The sequence below is a fragment of the Melospiza georgiana genome, chromosome 19 (assembly GCF_028018845.1).
Source record: "Melospiza georgiana isolate bMelGeo1 chromosome 19, bMelGeo1.pri, whole genome shotgun sequence".
Taxonomy (NCBI): domain Eukaryota; kingdom Metazoa; phylum Chordata; class Aves; order Passeriformes; family Passerellidae; genus Melospiza; species Melospiza georgiana.
In genome coordinates, this window is record NC_080448.1 from 2,506,727 (window position 1) to 2,525,784 (window position 19,058).

General features: G+C 51.9%; 1 protein-coding gene across 1 annotated transcript in view; it reads right to left on the reverse strand.

Annotated features, from left to right (window-relative positions):
* RNF43 (ring finger protein 43) overlaps positions 1-19,058 on the reverse strand; it is a 55,922-nt gene that overhangs the window by 11,042 nt on the left and 25,822 nt on the right. Inside the window, exons 2-3 of the mRNA XM_058037755.1 lie at positions 5,069-5,191; positions 589-663 (exon numbers count right to left, since the gene is read on the reverse strand). Of these exons, the coding sequence (XP_057893738.1) occupies positions 589-663; positions 5,069-5,191 (198 nt within the window). The remainder of the gene's footprint in view (positions 1-588; positions 664-5,068; positions 5,192-19,058) is intronic.

Here is a 19,058-nt window from a genome sequence, read left to right on the forward strand (position 1 = left end):
CTCATGGACCTGCATTTGCTGCCGTGTTTCTCTGGCACCAGAAATTAGGATCTAAGTGCATGAAAGAGCCACAAGGGATGGATCTAGCAAGGAGTCAGCCCAGAGCTTGCATGAGGTCAGGCACCAGCTCCCCTGTCTGTTCCCTACCTAAAGCTGGATATCCCTGGATTATCTGGATGGGGAATTGATTCCCTTCCAGAGATGACAACAGTGCTCGGGAAAAGGACTTTTGGAGGTGTCCTAACCAAGGTTAAACCTGCACCAACAGAAAAGCAGGTTGGCTTGGAAACTTGAGAAATCACCTTTCTTGAGGTACACTGGGCTGTCTGGACTATGTGAGATGGGGAGATTTATGATTTCCCAAGAGGAAACAATCCAGCTCCTCACAGAAAAGTTTGATTGTCCAGACAATGTCTTTAAAGAGCATGGATGTGCCATGGGAAGTGTCTGTGTAGGGTAAGAGCCAAAACCCAACACCAGCAGCATCCTGGGACCTCCCACTGGTGGCTAGGGGGTCCTGCCCTGAGCACATTTTGGGATGAGACAGGAGCACTGTGTTTTAGCTGAGGGTATCACTGGGGTCTGTACCTGATCAGCAGCACTTTCATCATCGGTGATGTCAAAAAGGATCGCACGGGCTCCACGCTCCCCTGCCAGCTTTGCCTGTCCAAAACAACAGAAGCTTCAGTGGAAATTCTGTACTGTACCCTGTGTCCACACCTGCCACTGGATCCATGTCTGCCTCCTGGGCTCTTACCAGGAGAAAGAAGCACCTGTTTGGACTGAGGAAACCATTCCTACCTCAGTTTTTGACTTGTGGTGGGCTGCAGTGCCTACACTTGCCAGAGCCCTGCAGCTCATGGGGGGTTTCTTCCTAAAGCTGTTGAGGTGAGCTACTTGGTGATGTTGCAGCCACAGCAAAACAGAAAACCAACAATTCCTCAGCTGTCCACGTGCCAGCTGCTCCCTTGTTTCAGAGCTGGATTTGCCGGGCAGTGATGTGCAGCCCCGTTAACCCTCCTGACCTCCACAGACAGCAGAAACTCCCACAGGTCCCCTGTCAGCACCAGGGCTGTCAGAGGGCCTGACTCCCACTCACGCTGCTCTCCCTGGTTCCCCCTGCTCGTTAGGGAGAAGCTCAGGTGGAGCCGGGTCTGCTCTAGGATTAGCAGTTCGGGAAGGGACAGCTCAGAGACCCACCCAGGCGAGCACACATGCCACCCTGATGAGGTAAGGGTCACCCACCTCCTCCCAGGCAGCCCCTGGAGCCCTCCAGGCAGGCAGAGGCAGCCCCGGGAGGTGGAAGGTGAGCAGGGCTGGGCTGGGCCGGTAGCTCAGGCGGAGCCCTTTGATCCCAGGCAAACAGGAGCAGCATTGCCAAAGGCGGCGGGGCCGTGGGGCACTGCCCGCCCCGGGAGCCGGCTGGGCCGAGGATGCGGCATTCCCGAAACGGCCCGGGGGCAGCAGCTCCATCCCGGGGATGCATTCCCGAAACGGCCCGGGGGCAGCAGCTCCATCCCGGGGATGCATTCCCGAAACGGCCCGGGGGCAGCAGCTCCATCCCGGGGATGCATTCCTGAAACGGGGGCAGCAGCTCCATCCCGGGGATGCATTCCCGAAACGGCCCGGGGGCAGCAGCTCCATCCCAGGGATGCACTCCCAAAACGGCCCGGGGGCAGCAGATCCATCCCGGGGATGCATTCCCGAAACGGCCCGGGGGCAGCAGCTCCATCCCGGGGATGCATTCCCGAAACGGCCCGGGGGCAGCAGCTCCATCCCGGGGATGCATTCCCGGAGCGGCCCGGGGGCAGCAGATCCATCCCTGCTCCCGGTCACCTTGGCCAGGAGCACTGCGGGCCTGGGTCTGGGTACAGGGATGGGAATGGAGCTGCAGGTGGTCAGCAACAGGCAGAGGTGGAGGCTCTGAGCTGCTGACAGGATTTAACACTCATAGGGAAGCTGGAAAAGTGGGATCAAGGCTCGAGACAGGGATCAGAGACTGGGTCCTGCCTAGGATCGACGGAACCTCAGTATTTGCCAGCACTTTCAGGAAGAGGACTTTCAGGGAGTGAATTCCATCCCATAGTCAGGCCTTGATGAACAACAAACAGCTCTACATTGATTTTATCCTGCTAGAGACACTGACTATGGGGCAATGAACAACTGAGACTGGACAAGTGACTTTTCCCAACATCTTTCTGACTCCTGTTGCAAAGGATACAACTTCTGGTGACCAGGGACAGGGCCCAGGGAACAGCTGGGGCTGTGCCAGGGAGGTTTAGGGTGGATTTCAGGAAAGGTTCTTCCCCCAGAGGGTGCTGGCACTGCCCAGGGAATGGGCACAGCCCCGAGGCTGCCAGAGCTCCAGGAGCTCCCAGGAATGCCCAGGGTGGGATTGCTGGGGTGTCTGTGCAGGGCCAGGGGCTGGACTGGGTGATCCTTGGGGCTCCTTTCCAACTCAAGATACTCTGTAATTCTGTTCAAGCCTTTCTCAATTGGCTTGATACAGTAATTTTCTCAGTGTTAGCTGTGTTTGCACTGTATCTCTTCAGCCATGTGGCACAGCTGAGCTCCCTCTGGTGCAAACAGGTATTTACAGGATGATTTTGGAGGTCTCAGCAGTCTGACAACCAGGCTTGCAATCACAGGTTCATTCAGAAATAAAAATAAAGCCCTCCCAAAAAAATTTACAAATTATGATCAGAAATAACAATAAATCACTTTTGATTGATTCCAGAGGTCCTTCCATGCCTTCCTCTCCTCTGATGCTTTCCCTGTTGGTTTTAGCTTTGGAAGCTGAAGCAGTGACAGAATTTAGGAAGCAGAGAAGTGCCTCAGGTGACTGGTGGAGTTCTCCTTGTGCTGGGCTGGCCAGGGCTGACCGTGTGCAGGGCTTGGCTGGGTGACAGCTGAAGCAGAGGTTGTGATAACACTCTGCACACGGCTATTTTTATCATCATTGATACAGCCCTGCAATGCCACATGCAAAGTTCTGCCCCAAGACACACTTGCCAGGAAAACAAGGTTCCAGCTCCACTCAGCACCAGCCAAACCCCACAGCTACACCCCTAATCCAGAGGAGGAGTGTGGTCCTGGGATTTTGAGGAAGAGACCTCAGCATCCCTGCCCATGGCAGCAGCTCAGCATGCAATGATCTTTTGAGGTCCCTTCCAGTCCCAACCAGTTTGTGATTCTCTGGTCTGTACGATGTTAGAGGGAGGGAGCTTGGCAGAGGCTTCAGGAGTTTGGAGAAGCAGACAGGGAGGAATTGCAGGGGATGGAGGATCCATGATACAAGGCAGGGCCCAGGGATGCTGCCAGCTTAAGGAGCATCTGCTCAATTTCATGGCTAAAGCACTCCTGTTCATGGGAGAAGAACTGTGAGCCTCCCTTGGTGAGATTTTAGAGCAGGAACACCTGCAGGACTGCAACTGCTGGGTATCAAAACCCCGTGCTGGATCTGGCTCTGGTAACAGAGTAGTGATGACTGATGGCCAGTGAACACAGTGTACAGGTGAACTGAGGGTTTGTTTGCTTTGGGGGGTTATGAGTCCTGGAGAAGGGATCCAGGTGGAAGAGCAGAGGGCAGCAATGCCCCATGTCTTGTCCCACTCCGTGCCAACCTTCCTCAGCTGATCCTTGGACTCAGTAACACACTGGTACTTCCAGTGCTGCGACCAGAGTCCCACAGATGAAGGACAAAACTAGCAAAACAGAATCCCAGAATGGTCTGGGCTGCAAGGGACCTTAAAGCTCATCTCATTCCACCCCATTACAGCCAGGAATACGTTCCACTAGACCAGATTGCTCCAAGCTCCATCCAACATGGCCTAAGTTTTGAAACCTTTGAACGTTGTGAAATGGAAGATGGACCTTTGCAGCTGCTTCGTCCTCTTGTTCATGATCCTCCACAGCAGCTGCACTGCCCAAACATCCTGGGGCAACCCAGGAAAGGACAGGTACTGCTGCCTGTCTGCCTGTGCAGCCAGGGGGAACCAGCCCTGGGATGGCAAATCCACCATGGCATCACGTCCCTTTCCTTACTTTTGATGCCACAGCCTCCATGAAAATACCCTGTTGTGCAGGAGCAAACACTGGGTACAAGTTTTGCCTGCCTTCTTCAGCTCAGTTGTAGGGAACATGGAAAAGGACCCTGTCCCCATCCCCACCACGTCACCACCAGCAGGAAGGCAACAGGGTGAAATGACCTGAAGGCAATCCAAGTAAAGCCAAGAAGAGCAGAACAAGGGGATTTTCATGCTTGTACAACACCTGCACAAGCATGACAATAGTCAACATTTGGCAGAGAGACAATCAAAAGAAAAAACCAATGTCATCCTTATCCATGCAACTTGATCAGAATCACGAAGATTTTAAGCCTTAAAATGACCCTTGTTCCTACCTGACTTCCTTATTACCAGAGAATTGGACCACTGACCTCAGCTTTTGGCACAGGAAGTGCTGTTTCACTGAGGTGCCTGATCCAAAGACCTCTGAGATCTCCCAGGGCATGAACTGTTAACAAGTTGTGACCCACCACTAGTTCAGCTGGTCTGCATTTATCTCACTGCTCAGCACTGACTCTTCCCATGCCTCATCCAGTCAAGTACTGCAGCATTATTTTTTGAAACAGAGCCATGTAAGATGTTCTCTGTGTCCATGTTTTCCCACAGGCCAGAGAACACAGAGAAACACAAATCACACAGACCAGAAAGCAACGTAAGGCTGTAAAACAGGAGAGGCACAAGGCTACTGGGCAGCCAAGAGTGTGGGATGCTGGGCAAGGTCTGACCATCCCAGAGCTGCCAGGCTAAGGGGAACTCCACACCTTTTACAAAGTCAGGCAGTCCAAAAGGTCAAGGGATGGGTGTTTGGGATGGCTGTCACAGCATCTCTCCCAAAGGACCCCTTCTACCAAGGTCTGCCTCTGCCAAGGACCCTGATCTGTCCTTGTCCTTTTCTCTACTTCCCAACAGCTCTTTCCTTGCTGCCTCCTCCTCCCATTTTGTTTGCTGCACCACAGGTTTCACTTCCCAGGCTGATGCCATTTCAGGCATTTTGCACCCACCTTGTTGGCCAGGGACAGGCAGGGGTTGGGATCCCGGTCCGGCTGCTCCAGCTTGACGATGGTGATGAATCCCGACTCCGTGTGTTCATCCTCGCTGGTGTTGCACAGGGATAGTGGGTGGGACTGCAGGACAAAAGCAAGGAGAAACTCAGATCCCGGGGCCCAGCACTGCAAAGGGGGCTCAAGCCCACCCTGCAAAACCCTCTGGACCTGCCCAGAGGTGCAGGACCCGCACCTGCAGGGTGTCACCATAACACTGCTACATGCCATGACCCTGCCCGAGCCAGTGAGGCCTTGAAAGACACAAAAGAACACTCATTGCCCGAGCTGGGTGTCACCCCAGCCACTCCAACCACCCCCCAGAGCCTGGCTGGACTCTGGAGCTGGAGACCACATTCGATGGGCTCCTGCTGTGCTCCCCTGAACCACAGCACTGCGATTCCCAGGAAGGTGGCTGGCACACAACCCCCTCCATACCAGGGTTATACCCACTAGAAAAGTGCCAGGAATGTTGCTGCCAGCCATGGGGATGCTTTCTGCTGCCTGTGCAGTGACGTAACTCAGCACCAATCCCACATCCACAACCACCCAGCACTGCAGGGTTGGGAGGCACCAGAAAGCCACAGAGCTGCTTTTGATAGCACCAAGTCTTGGGCATCAAAACAAGAACAGGTCTAACAAAACTATGAAAGTAAGTTAAAATTATCAAATCCTAGGGTGATAGCATTGAGACCAACTTATGCTAATGCCTCGTGCAAATGTCTGTGGCTGTGAGTTTGAATCCAACTCCTAATCATTTCTGGATTAAAAAAATCCAAAGTAAAAGCAAAGGGCTTCACTGAAATTTGAAATATTTAAAAGTTTGTATCCTTTTGTCAAAACACAGGTCTAGTAGAAGATGTCCCTGCCCATAGCAGTGGGGACAACTGGATGGTCTTTAAGGTCCCTTCCAACCCAAACCATTCTGGGATGCTACAACTTAGACTTCACCACAGGACATCAGATAGAGTGCGATTGTACCAAGCCAGCACCACTAACTCTATAAATCCAGGTTTTTAGGGAAGCAATCAGATCTGTTATGGCTTGGAGCAGTCAGGGAAGCTCCCAAAAAGCTCCTGCTCCCTTGGAGCACCAACAGGTGCTGCCTTGACCGACACTGACACGGCATCCAAGTGCCCTGATCCCGCTGGATTCACCCAGAACTTTGTGCTTTCGCTTTGTGCCCTGCTTGCCTGCCTGGGAGGTGGGCTTAGGATGTGATCATGGCTTTGGGTTCATATATGCTTGCCACAGCAAAACACCAGCAGGAAATGCAGAGTGTGTCTCAGGGTAGCTCCAACAGCTCGGAGGGACCCCACTGGAGCCTTCCCCGGGCTGCTCCCGGAGCTGGGGGAGCTGAGAAGGACCTTGGAGCTGTGTCTGACCCTGGCTGTGACACTCACAGGGCAGTGACAGCCCTGTGTGCTGAGCTCAGAGCAGCCTCTCTGTGACCAGGACTGCTGGGCCTCATGCCAGCATTAGGGTGAGGGGGCCTAGCACAGGGTGCTCAGAGCAGCTGTGGCTGCCCCTGGATCCCAGAAGTGTCCAAGGCCAGGCTGGATGGGGCTTGGAACAACCTGAGATAGTGGAAGGTGTCCCTGCCCATGGCAGGGGGTGGAACAAGATGAGCTTTAAGGTCTGTTCCAACCCAGGCCATTCCATGATTAATGATGAACACCAGGAATATGAGCAACGGGCCAAGCTGCTGCACCTCCAAATGTGCATGGGGAACATATGGAAAATGCTGGCAGCTGCTCTGGAGCAAGACCCAGATGATAAATCTGGAGAAGACCTGCTGGTACCTGCACCTGAGACCCTCCCCACAAGGGCAGCTGTCCATGGAGCTGAGGCAGAGTAGTGGACCCTCATTATTCTGTGCTGGGTCCCTCACAGACACAATCAGGCTGGAGGCTGGGCCCAGGAGCCTTCTCAGCACCCTGCAACGCCCAAGGGCAGCTTGGGGACACAGGCACTATCTGCCACAGCCACACACTCCACTCATCTCTGCTCCAGAGACCTCTTTCCTCTCCTCCCCTCAGCTCCTTCTGTTTGTTACTGTACAGTCAACCCCAGCAGCAGCACAGCAGCAAGACATGACTCTTACTTTCTACATCCTTCAACAGCATTTCTTGGCATTCCCACCGCCCTGTCCCTGGTATTATGAGTGAGGGATCCTGGCTGCACACTGCGCTCGCAGGACAAGAGCAGACTCGAAAAAAACCTAAGGATGATGTGGAAAAACAAATATTATGAGATTTCTCAGCGCAGAGGACTCGTGCCCCATGTGTGGCTGCAGCTGCAGAGTCAGGATCCCCTGCTCCCTCCTGGGTCTGTGGCTGCAGGTGGGCTCCCAGGCATGGCATCCCCCTCTCTGCCAGGCTGGGCCCTTCTGCAGCACCGACTGCCACAGCCATGGGGCAACAGCTCCTTACAAACCCTTATCTGATCTAGGAGACAACAAATCCCATTGCTGGACAGAGGGGGTATGTTCATACCCAAAATCAGAGAGGTTTCACACATGCTGCCTAAATCCCACCACACTCCTGTTCCAGCACTGCCCAGGGGCTCCCAGGCAACAGAGGGACCTCTGGGATTATGATGCTGTTCCAGCTAGGGCTCCCTGGTGGAAGATACATTGCTGTTCTGGCAGATCCTTCTCCCAGGACAATCCCTGCCTGCCTCTGTGCTCCCGGGATCCTAGTGATGGGCTGGGATCAGCTGGTAGGGTTTGGACACACTTTTAGATAATTCAGCCCGGCAGCTCTGTCCTCCCCCTGGCCCTGGTAAGACACTGCCAACCTGTGACCCCTGGCTTTGTCACTCCATCTGTCTCTGTCACCACATCCCACCTGTCACACCTTCTGAGAAGACACAGAGCTCCTCCTCATCCCCATCTTCTTGATATCACCTTTTTGGTTTCTTCTCTCTTTACCTTATGGCTTCTCTTTATTTTTTACCTTTTCTGTCCAGAGTACTATTCCTAAAATACTGAAGTTCACACCAGCATGCATCACAGGTTGCACTGAGCAGCAGAAACATGGGGAAAGGTCTTGGGGAATCAGGCATGGAGAGGTACACAATTCCCACTTGGGAACTTCATGTACAAAACAGGAGGAAAAGAGGTGACCCTGAGAGGTCATCTAGCCCACTTTGCTGCCTGAAGGCAGGATCAGCCAGACCTAAAGCATTCCTCTGAGACACTTGCTCAACCTGTTTTCAAGACCTCCAAAAAGACTCCTCACTCCCTGCAGGACTCCCTTCTCCTCCACATCACAAAGTGTACTGCCAGTACCTCACTGGTTTTGCTCCAGCCTGAGCCTATTAGTTTTCACTGAATCAACCATGCCCATAGAAAAGAAATTATTTGTGCTATTTTTTTTTCCTCCCCAGGGAGACTTTAAACATTTCTGTTCACCAAGGAGTCCTGAGGGACAAGGGCTGAAAAAGGGCTTGGAGAAAATCCTCATTTTCCCTGTAAGGGAACTCAGAGCACTTCCCACGCTTTCTTCATGGGGGAGGAATCAAAATTTGATCTGATCTGCAGTGGCAGGAGAAATGGTATAACCAACAGATAGGATTGACATGGAAAAGACAGGAAGAGAACAGGACAGGAGAGTGTTCACCAAAGGGCTTGAGAAAAATCCTGGACTGAACTCTTCACTACATTGACTACAATCCCTGAAGAACTGCAGGCAGCAAATACCAAAATGCATTTGAAGGAGTCAAGAGCAATGCAGGGAATGGCAGATTGATAATGCTGACTTCCCTGCCAAAAGAAAAGCCAGGTTACAAAAACAGGTTAATGAAGAGAAGGGAAGAACTAACAGAGCTTTGGAAAAGGAAAGGGATGGTTCACAGAGCCACAGGGCTCCTCAAAGCAGTCAGTGAGTGTGGGACTAAAGGTAGTTCCATGAATGCCAGACTCTAGTGTCTCTTCTGTTCTTCTGCAAGGTCAAGGGTATGGAAGACGATGGAATATTGTGCAGTACTGCCCAGGGAAAGGACTTTGGACATGGGCCTGAAGCAACAGAACAAGGGGGAATGGCTCCCACTGCCAGAGGGCAGGGCTGGATGGGATATTGGGAATGAGGAATTGTTCCCTGTGAGGGTGGGCAGGCCCTGGCACAGGGTGCCCAGAGCAGCTGGGGCTGCCCCTGGATCCCTGGCAGTGCCCAAGGCCAGGCTGGACAGGGCTGGGAGCACCCTGAGATGTCCCTGCCCGTGGCAGGGAGTGGGACGAGATGGGCTTTAAGATCCTTTCCAATCCAAACCATTCCATGGTTCTATGATCTTCAGGACTAAAAAGAGAAGAAAGCAGGGCAGCCCTTACAATGAACTCACCAGCACAGTCCCAAGGCAAACAGTGTCGTTCAAATATTCACAAACCACATGGAAAATGAGAGGGATGGTGAAATGACCAAACTCTTCAGTAACACATAAAAATCCAAGCTGGTAAATATTAAAACTGTCTAGCAAAGGATCTCATGCTACTGAGTGATGGAGTGATACAGGATATTAAGAAATGCAAATATGAAAAAATATATCCAGGTATTTTACACAGAGATGAGCTCTAGGTAAGCAGTTAATGAACAGGAAAGAGCTTGAAGTCACAGTGGATTTTTATGGAAACCGTTGTTGAATCACCCAAAGCAGTCAAAAAGCAAACAGGCATTACTGTAAAAAACAATTGAAAAATGAAAATCCACTAGATAAAGCTGCAGTGTGTCAACATTTTGACTGTTACAAGGAGTTCTGCTCACTGCATCTCAAACAGAGATTTCTGTACAAGTGATTAAGTGAACAAGAATTCTTCAGCTTACTACAGCTGGGATATGTTAAAGATACAGAAACTCATTAAAAATATGAAGAATTCCTGGATCAAAACATCAGGAAGAGCTGTTAAATGCAAAAGTGGGGACACCAGCCTGGTTGTGGGCACAGCCTGCTGCAGTCAGGGAGCTGCAGAGGATTATCCATTGGGATTTGCCTGTGCTCTGCCCATTTTGGGGCACATATAAGGTTCTGCACTCACCAGGCAGCACCATGGGCTGCACACTCACCTCCCCACTAGAAGACTTTTGCCATGAATATTTCATCGAGGAACCAAACTCCAGAATACTGCTGGGATTTGTGGTCAGTGGTGCCAGAGAGCCAGGGCAGCATCTGTGCCCAGAACACCAGCAGAGCCAGCTGCTGCCTTATCTGTGGGACAGTACTGTGACTTCTGGCTGTGTCCCAGCACCAGTTCTCCTTCCCCTCCTCTTGCCAGTGTTCCAGCAGGCAGAATCCCATGCAAGACCTTGAGGGAATGCTCACACATGCAGGGCCAGGAGAAGGTGCAAGGACTTTGTTCAGGACAGCGGGGCCTCCCCTACCACAGCTCACGCCAGGACCACTCCATCTCATGCCAGGACCATTCTCCACATGCCATTGGCACCACAGCCTCGAGTGGATGAAATGTCTTGTGGAAAGTCTCCTCCAAAGATGAGCTACAGCCAAAGCAGCAGTGAGGGAATGAAGGAGCCTAGGGCACCACAACAGCACCTTTGGTGACACAGAGCATCTTGGACATCCCAGTGCCCTGTCCATGTATCCACAGCAGACACCCACTTCTGGCCTCACCCAGCTCTCATGTCACTGTCACCCAGCACGAGCTTCTGAGGCAGGATCTGGATATTCCTGGATTTGTGGATGTGTATGGCTCAAGACACCTCTTCCCCGCTGGAATTCTGGCAGTGAGCCTCTGAGGTAAGTAAGGTTTGTATTCCTTTGTAGGCTTCAAAAGGCAAGTGGAAGTGCTCTCCTACAACCCTCTCCATCTTTGCTGCCAACACCAGCCTGGATGTAAGAATTACTGGGCAAGATCCTCTGCTGGATCTATGAGGAAATGGAAACAGGGAACCTGAGACAGGATTCCTGTGGGACAGAGCACAGCAGATGTCTCAGCTCTAAAAGCCAGATCTGCACCTGCACAGTGCATCTCCCAGAGGTGTCAGAGCATAGGCAGTGTCCCAGCTGCTGGCACGAGGGACATCTCCAGGGACTGTGCACAGCTGGGATGGAACAGACCATGTGCACTTCTCAGTCACTGCAGAATGCTCCTGACAGCAACACTGCCCTGTTGGGACAGCCCAGACACCAGATCTGCCTCTCCCAGCCTGCCCCAAAGCTCAACCTGGTAAGAGTGGACCCAGGTGGGGATCGGACTCTTCTCCCAAACAAGTGACAGGACAAGAGGAAACACCTACAGGTTGTGACCAGGGAGGTTCAGGTTGGACATTAGTAAGAATTTCTTCATGTCAGGTATTGGAAGGGGCTGCCCAGGGAAGCGGTGGAGTTCCTATCCCTGGAGGTGTCCAAGGAACAGCACTCAGGACTCTGGGATGGGTGACAAGGTGGGGATTGGTCACAGGTTGGACTTGATGCTCTTCGAGGTCTTTTTCAACCTCAGTGATTCTGTGACTCCGTGAAAAATACTGTGTGAATGTCTTTATTGCTGTGAGAAATGTGTGAATCTCTTTACTGCTGTGAGAAATGTGTGAATGTCTTTATTGCTGTAAGAAAGGCTCTTCCCAGTTTACCTGAACTCTCCAGCTTTACCAGCTGAACAGAAGCCACTCTTACCCCAAGATCATTCCACTCTACTCACAGAGACAGCAGCAGGAATGACAGGACATTACCACAGGCACAGGAGATGCTGCCAGGAGGCTGAAACACACTGACAGCAGAGCTGGAAAGTGCTGTGGGACACTGCTAGGACATGGGAGGATGAGGAGGGACAGGGCAGGGAGATGAAGTGGATTTTAGCCAGGAAGAAGATGGAAATGGCTGGCTGGAAAAGAACAGCAGAGGGTTTCAAGAGGCCCAAGGGAAAAGTGCCATTTCCATGACTCCTGGGCATGAAGCTCAGCCATCAGGATACGGGGCTGTTTTAATTTACCTGCATAAAGTTTCAAGAGCTGTTATAATAGCAAACACACCTTACCCACATGTGAGTCACAGACAAACACATTCACTGATAACAGATACATTATTCTTAGAGAGACTCAGGTCCTACCTCAATGTGTGAACAGCTCAGACAACCATCCAAGTCCCCTGAAGGAATGGCCAGAGGTGGGAGAGGAGACAAAGGACCTTCAAGGTGCCTGTGCAATACTCCTGTGCTCGTGCCCTTACTCATGCTCATGAACTTCACTACCTTTGGCCCGAGTCAAGGGTCAGCAGGGCCTGAGGGTTTGATACAACAAATCAGGCCCTAATCAAGAAATTACTGGTTTTCCCTCTCCTTTTCATTCCCAAGCTGGTGAGCAATGAAGAGCAGTGCTGAACCCAAGAGGGATGTTTATTTGATAACCACACGTGCAGGATGAGACAGTTTAGGTGGTCTGGATCTTTTCTGTCGCTCTCTACAACTCCCTGAAAGGACTTCAAAGCTAAGTCAGGGTCAGGCCCTGCTCCTGGGGAACAAGGGACAGGACAAGAGAAAATGACCTTAAACTGTGCCAGGGGAAGGTCAGGTTGGACATCAGGAGGACTTTCTTCCCAGAAAGGGTGGTCAGGCCTTGGAAGGGGCTGCCCAGGGAGATGATGGAGCCCTCACCCCTAGAGGTGCTCAAGGAAGGCCTGGACGTGGCACTGAGTGCTCTGGGCTGGTGACGAGGTGGGGATCAGGCACAGGCTAGGTCTGATGGTGCTAGAGGGCTTTTCCAACCTAAATGATTCCCATGGGGCTGGAGAAAACTCTCAAACGCCCCTCACTGACTGCTCTGCTGAATTTTGTTCTCCTGTGGACAGAGAAATCCCACACGAGGGAAGCAAGTAACACTTCCGTTGGCCCAGGCACCATGAGGATTATATGGACTGGCAAGGAAACCTCTGGCAAAGTTCCATAACGATGTCTGGTTAAACTGTCTCTGCTCCACACATCCATGTTGGAGTATCAAAGGCAAAGGGAGTCTGGTCAACCCTGACTCACAGCACTAAATGGAAGTAAAGGCAAGCTGGCCCAAGTCACGGGAGAACAGCTCATGCTTCTCTGCCTCAAGCACTCTGCAGGCAGTCTGGATCCCAAATCCCATGGAGAGCATCCAGCCCACAGTGACCTGCTCACCTCAAGTACCTTGGAGGGCCCAGCCTGGCCCCACTCTGGAGCCATCTCCATCCTTGAAGGCCCTCTTTGACATGCCCCTCTGTACTGTGCTGGCAGCGGCAGGGAGGTTAAAGCCGTCCCACAGAACTCACACAAGTCTTGTCCCTCTGCAGCCCTTGAAGCACTGGCAAAGCCCAAGCTGTGCTGGCAGCTCTCTCACCTCTCCAAGCACAGAGGTCCCTTGGGAACAGCTCGGAGGTGGCACAAACACATGAGGACTCCCACAACTGAAACACCTGAGACATCTCTAACCCTGCAAGCAGCCCTGCAGTGATTGGCCACATAGAGAGATTCACCTGAGCCCAGATCACTTTACTGCAGCCGCTGGGTACTTTTCCTCAACCACCAGCTTTTTACAATGGGTTTCAAAGTTAAAACCTTGGCAACTGATGCCATTCTTGATCCTCTAGAAAGGAGAAGGTGGATCTAGAAGAGCAAAGACTGACAAGAAATTTGGGGCAAATTAAGCAATAACTTCTTCTGAAGCATCACACATCTCCAGGAGGGCTGAACTGCTCCTGGAAAGAGACCAAAGAGCTCTCCACAGATTGATGTGGACTGGGAAATCCTCTAAAACTCTTCTGAAGATGAAGCATCATTGCCTGGAAATGTCAGGACCCTGACATGGCCCGGAACCAGCACTGCGGCCATGTCGGGAGAAATCAGGAATGGTCCAGGGAAGCTTTGACAGTTCACAAGTGAAACGTTTGTTAGGATTGCATATGGAGCTGTTCTCACCAGAGAAAAGCCGCAGCCAGGAGATGGGCTTGGAATGGAGGAATCGCCCCAGGGAAAAGCTGCCGGCAGGAGACAGAGACGGGTTTGGGGTGGAGGAGTCACCCCAGGGAAAAGCTGCCGGCAGGACATGGGCTTGGAATGGAGGAATCGCCCCAGGGAAAAGCCGCAGCCAGGAGATGGGCTTGGGGTGGAGGCGCCAGCCCTGCTGAACCTTCTCGGCCGGCGCCGGGGGGCACATTGCCTGATCCCTTCCCCCTCCATCTCGCTGGGCTCCAGCGCTGAGCCAGGTGCAGAACAAAAGGAAAGCAATGATTCAGTTATTGCTGCAGCGCCGAGGGTTTGAAGGTCAGGCGTGCAGCAGCCGCGGTACGGCCAGGCCGCGCTGCAGCCCTGCAGCCAGAGCTGCTCCGCAGGGGCCGGCGCTGTGGGCTCCGGCTCCTGCGCGGGCACATGAAAGGCTTCTCTCTAATGTAATAACTGACGGCCTCTTCAGTGCCGTTTGAACTGTTTACAGACCGAGTTAACGATTACAGGCAATGTGTACCTTGGCTGCTGCCCAAAATTCTTACCCACCCGTCAGATATTATCAAAGAGCCCTTCACTGCTGGTCTGGAGTCCTTCCAAAGCGCAGCGCCGAAATGCCGGCGTAGAGGAGGGGCCTTGGGTGCTCCGTCATGAAACCAAAGCTAGAAAGTCACAGATCTGCTCGGGAGAGGTGTCCTGGGGTCTGGACAAGTCACGCAGAGACACAGGAAGGCCCGAGGGCTCCTGGAGCCCCCCCGTGCCCAGGGCTGCAGGCAGGTGGGCTGCTCCCTGCCCGACACCGGCCATGGCTTTGCTGTTCTCCTTCCAGCCCTTCACAGAGGGCACCACACAATCCTCGAGCTCCGGCTGTCCAGGTTTCCCTCACAGAGGACACCACACAATCCTCAAGCTCTGGCTGTCCAGGTTTCCCTCACAGAGGACACCACACAATCCTCGAGCTCCGGCTGTCCAGGTTTCCGTCACAGAGGACACCACACAATCCACGAGCTCTGGCTGTCCAGGTTTCCCTCACAGAGGACACCACACAATCCACGAGCTCTGGCTGTCCAGGTTTCCCTCACAGAGGACACCACACAATCCACGAGCTCTGGCTGTCCAGGTTTCCCTCACAGAGGACACCACACAATCCACGAGCTCTGGCTGTCCAGGTTTCCCTCACAGAGGACACCACACAATCCACGAGCTCTGGCTGTCCAGGTTTCCCTCACAGAGGACACCACACAATCCACGAGCTCTGGCTGTCCAGGTTTCCCTCCCTGCATGAGGTCACTGCCATCCATACCTGGTTCTTTACACATAGCCTGGGTAGTTGGGTTAATGCAGGTGGTTACACAGCTTAAAGTGCCTCCTGCCAAAAACATTTTTAATGCCCTCATGCCTAAGAGTGAGCACAAGAGCAAACCAGGTGGTGGGAGATTAGATAAAATCACTTCCATTGTTATTTGTAGATGGAGAAATGCAGGCGTAGGTATAAGGTCTGGCAAGATTTGGGCCTGAAAACAAACCCCAGCTCTCTGGGGCAAATTGCACCAGATCTAGAAATCCCATTGAAATGAAGGGATGAAATAAAGAACTGGCAAGCTGCTCTAATTACAGCTGAGTAACACAGAGCCACATTCAAGCAGCACCGAGGCTGCAGAGCAAACTCTGCTTCTGAGCAGGAAATTCCGCAGCTGCAGAGGAGGGTCTGTCCTACTCATGGTCCTGCACCCACATACACCTGGGGAGGCTCAGTGGGTGTAGAAGTGAATCTCTGCACCATGCTCTGCCCTGGAAGGTCCTGCCAGAGGTAACTTCCTAAATACAACTAGAAAAAAAATTAAGATTTCAGATAGAAACGTGTGTCATGGCCCATCAGTCTCCCTCACCACCAAACTTCAGCCTGTGAAATGCTATTTAATGCTGATCATGTGCAGACTGTGCCACTGTTGCTTTGAGGTACCATCAAACCATTGTTTTAAAAAGTGCTGCTTTAGTCCATCCCAGAGTTCCAAACTCCCAGCTACACCAGCAGCAGGAGCTGATGCATCCTGTGCCTACCGAGAGCCTGCACACTACTGGTCTGCCATCATCCCAAAGCTCGTGGTACAAAATGCCAAGTGATAAAATTACAAAACTTCAATTAAAATTTTGCTTCTGTGTTCCTAAAACAAGCTATTTTGTCCTGCACAAAAAAATGCAAACTCATCTCTTTCACAGGCTGACAAGAGATGGAGTTATCAAGGGATGCTTTCCAGAGAAGGGCTGATGCCTTCACTCCATACCAGTTCTGTCTTGAAATATGTTTTATATCAGCAGGTCCTGGGCACAAGAACAAAGATTGAACAGCTAAAGGAATAAGTTATTTGCTTTTCAATCTCACTCTGCACTGGCTTCCCACTGTTTTATTGCTCAGATGTAGTTTTCTGTAGCATGGATGAGCAAGTGGCTGGTGGAGGACACGAGCGTCTCTTGTTGGACATTGCTGTATTCCCAGAAGACAGAAATGTAGATGCAAATACATTTGCTGTGATTTGATTCAATGAAACTTGCTGGTACAGTGCAGTACACGACAGAAATTGGTTCCTCCTACGCTTACTTGCTAAGACATGAGTTCAGGCCCTCTGGGATCTGCAATTCCCTGGCTGCTATAGATGACATCACTGACATCTAAGGAGCTGCAGGAATGCCAAGAATGCAGCTCTGGGCTCCTGGGGATGCTGAGCTCATCTGCTGCTGCAGGAGGCACCAAAGGTGGGGTGCCTGGGCTGCACTCCTGCCTCACTTCCAACCTACACTCACTGCTCTTCCTGAGGCCACACAACAAACTGGGCTGCATCACTTTAAACAGCAGAAGTGAAATTGCTTGAAAATTTCTTTCGTTGATGTCTTCAGATGCTGGGCAGAAACAAGAATTTCAGCATAGGCCCAAGGGATCAGACCCAGAATTGACAGAAGTCTGTGACCTGGGCAGGAGCTGATACCCAAGAAGTTCCACCTGAATATGATGCAGAACTTCTTCCCTGGGCAGTGCCCGAGTCTTGAATAGGCTGCAAGGGATGGGGTGGAGATATTTCAGACCCACCTGGACACAATCCTGTGCCCTGTGCTCTGTGGGATGATCCTGCTGAGCAGGGGTTGGGATCAGGTGACCCATGGTGGCCCCTTCCAGCCTCACCATTCTGGGATTCTGGGAATCTGTGACCCATCACAGGCCAACAGAGACCTCTCAAAGAGCCATTTTCCACTTGGTGTTTCACTTGAGATACCTTCCCAGCATTACCAGACTTACTGATCTGGGAGTGTACCCAGAGCCAGCTGGTGAACAGCCTGAAGGATTTCAAAAACACACCTTATTTCCTTTTAGCCCATTTATACTTGTTCCACAACATTCCCTGCAATTGATCTCAATAAAGGATTTCAGAGAAGTCAATAAAATACTCTTTCTTGGACTGAAGATAATTTCACAGGAGAGTTCCAAGAGTGAACTCTGTTACCATCCTTGCTGCATCCTGGGGGACTCCAGCCAATGAAGATCACAGAATCCCAGAATGGTTTGGGTTGGAAGGGACCTTGGAGACCATCTCATTCCACCCCTTGCCAAGGGCAGGGACATCTTCCACTAGACCAGGTGTCACAGACATTCAAAGAGCTGAGCTGGCATACTGGAAGGAGCTTGAAGCAGGTAAGCATGAAACTCCTCCTTTAGTTTCAGCCTGTTGGGAGCCTCTGGAAACTCCAGCATTCATCACCAGAGGCCAAATCTCCATGTGGAGGTTCTTAGGGGCAGGGATGATGGAAGTCTTGCCCCAGGACTCAAGAGACTGAGACCAAAAATGTGGAGAAATTTCCATTTTCAGGCATCTCTGCTGCTGTGTCCAGAGCAGCACAGAGCAGTGAACACAGGAGGAAGGACAAACAGGGCAAGAAGTGAAATAATTTCCCTGCTCAACAGAGTGAGATCCAGTGGATGCCCTACCCACTGTCTTCATTCAAGGATCCCAATAATTTCATCAAATATTCCTTTGAAATCACTGAGCTATACCAGCTGTTTTACTGCAAGGAATGGGAAGGGAGCCACTCACAGCCCATTTGTTTGGGGCAGTGAAAGGAGGTGAGCTGAGACACAGCCTCCACTGGAACATCCAGCCCTTGCCATCCTGGAGAGCAGGATGAGTGCTGGCATAATGAGGACATCTGGAGCCAGAGTACATCAGACTAAAAAAATTTAGAAAGGAGAAAGTCCTCCTGCTTACTGGAGGGAGGTCTCCTGCTCGCGTCCCTGGTTCCTGCAGAGGAGACATGATGGATGGAGTCTCCATTGGCTCCTGCCAATTCTGCTTTTTTCTGCTTTTTTCTCACCAATGACACTGGCCCCTGCCATACACAGACCACTGGGAGAGTCAAGCATTGCCTGAAGCCTCTGCTTTGGCTGCTCAGCACTGAAACTCTACTTTGTTGTGTAAAATGAGCCATGAACACCTTGAGTTCACTCATGCAGACTCTGGTTCCTGGGCTCCACTGCCTTTTCTCCTGGTTTTGCAGGGTGGAGGTGGTTGTTGCAATCACAGATTCTCCCTCTCTATCTGCTGCTTTTCATCTTGTGGTGCTCCCACTCCCAAGGCAGGATGGCAGAGGCAGGTTTACTGCACAGCCATGCTGGAAGCACAGGGAAGATCTTTTTTGGTGTGGTACCTCACCCCTCTATGCCATAAAACCTCCACCCTCTTGCCCTGATGGCCTGGGAAAATGGCAGGTGCCCATCTCCCAGGGAAGGAGAGAGTTTATTGTGCTGGATCCCATGTCCAGAGCCACACCAGGTCCACACAACGTGGATTTGCAGCTCTTTGCAGAGAGCACACTCTCTGTCCAGCTGTGCCATGCTGGCACCATGGGGAACTTGCTGGTGACTGCTCACGACTCTGCAAACCCTGCAAGGGACAATCATGCGTTACAGCCCAGCTGATTTCTGCCCTGGCCCAATGCAGTTGCTTTTCCCACCAATATTCCCTAAAGTCACGCTGAACAATGTGCACTTAC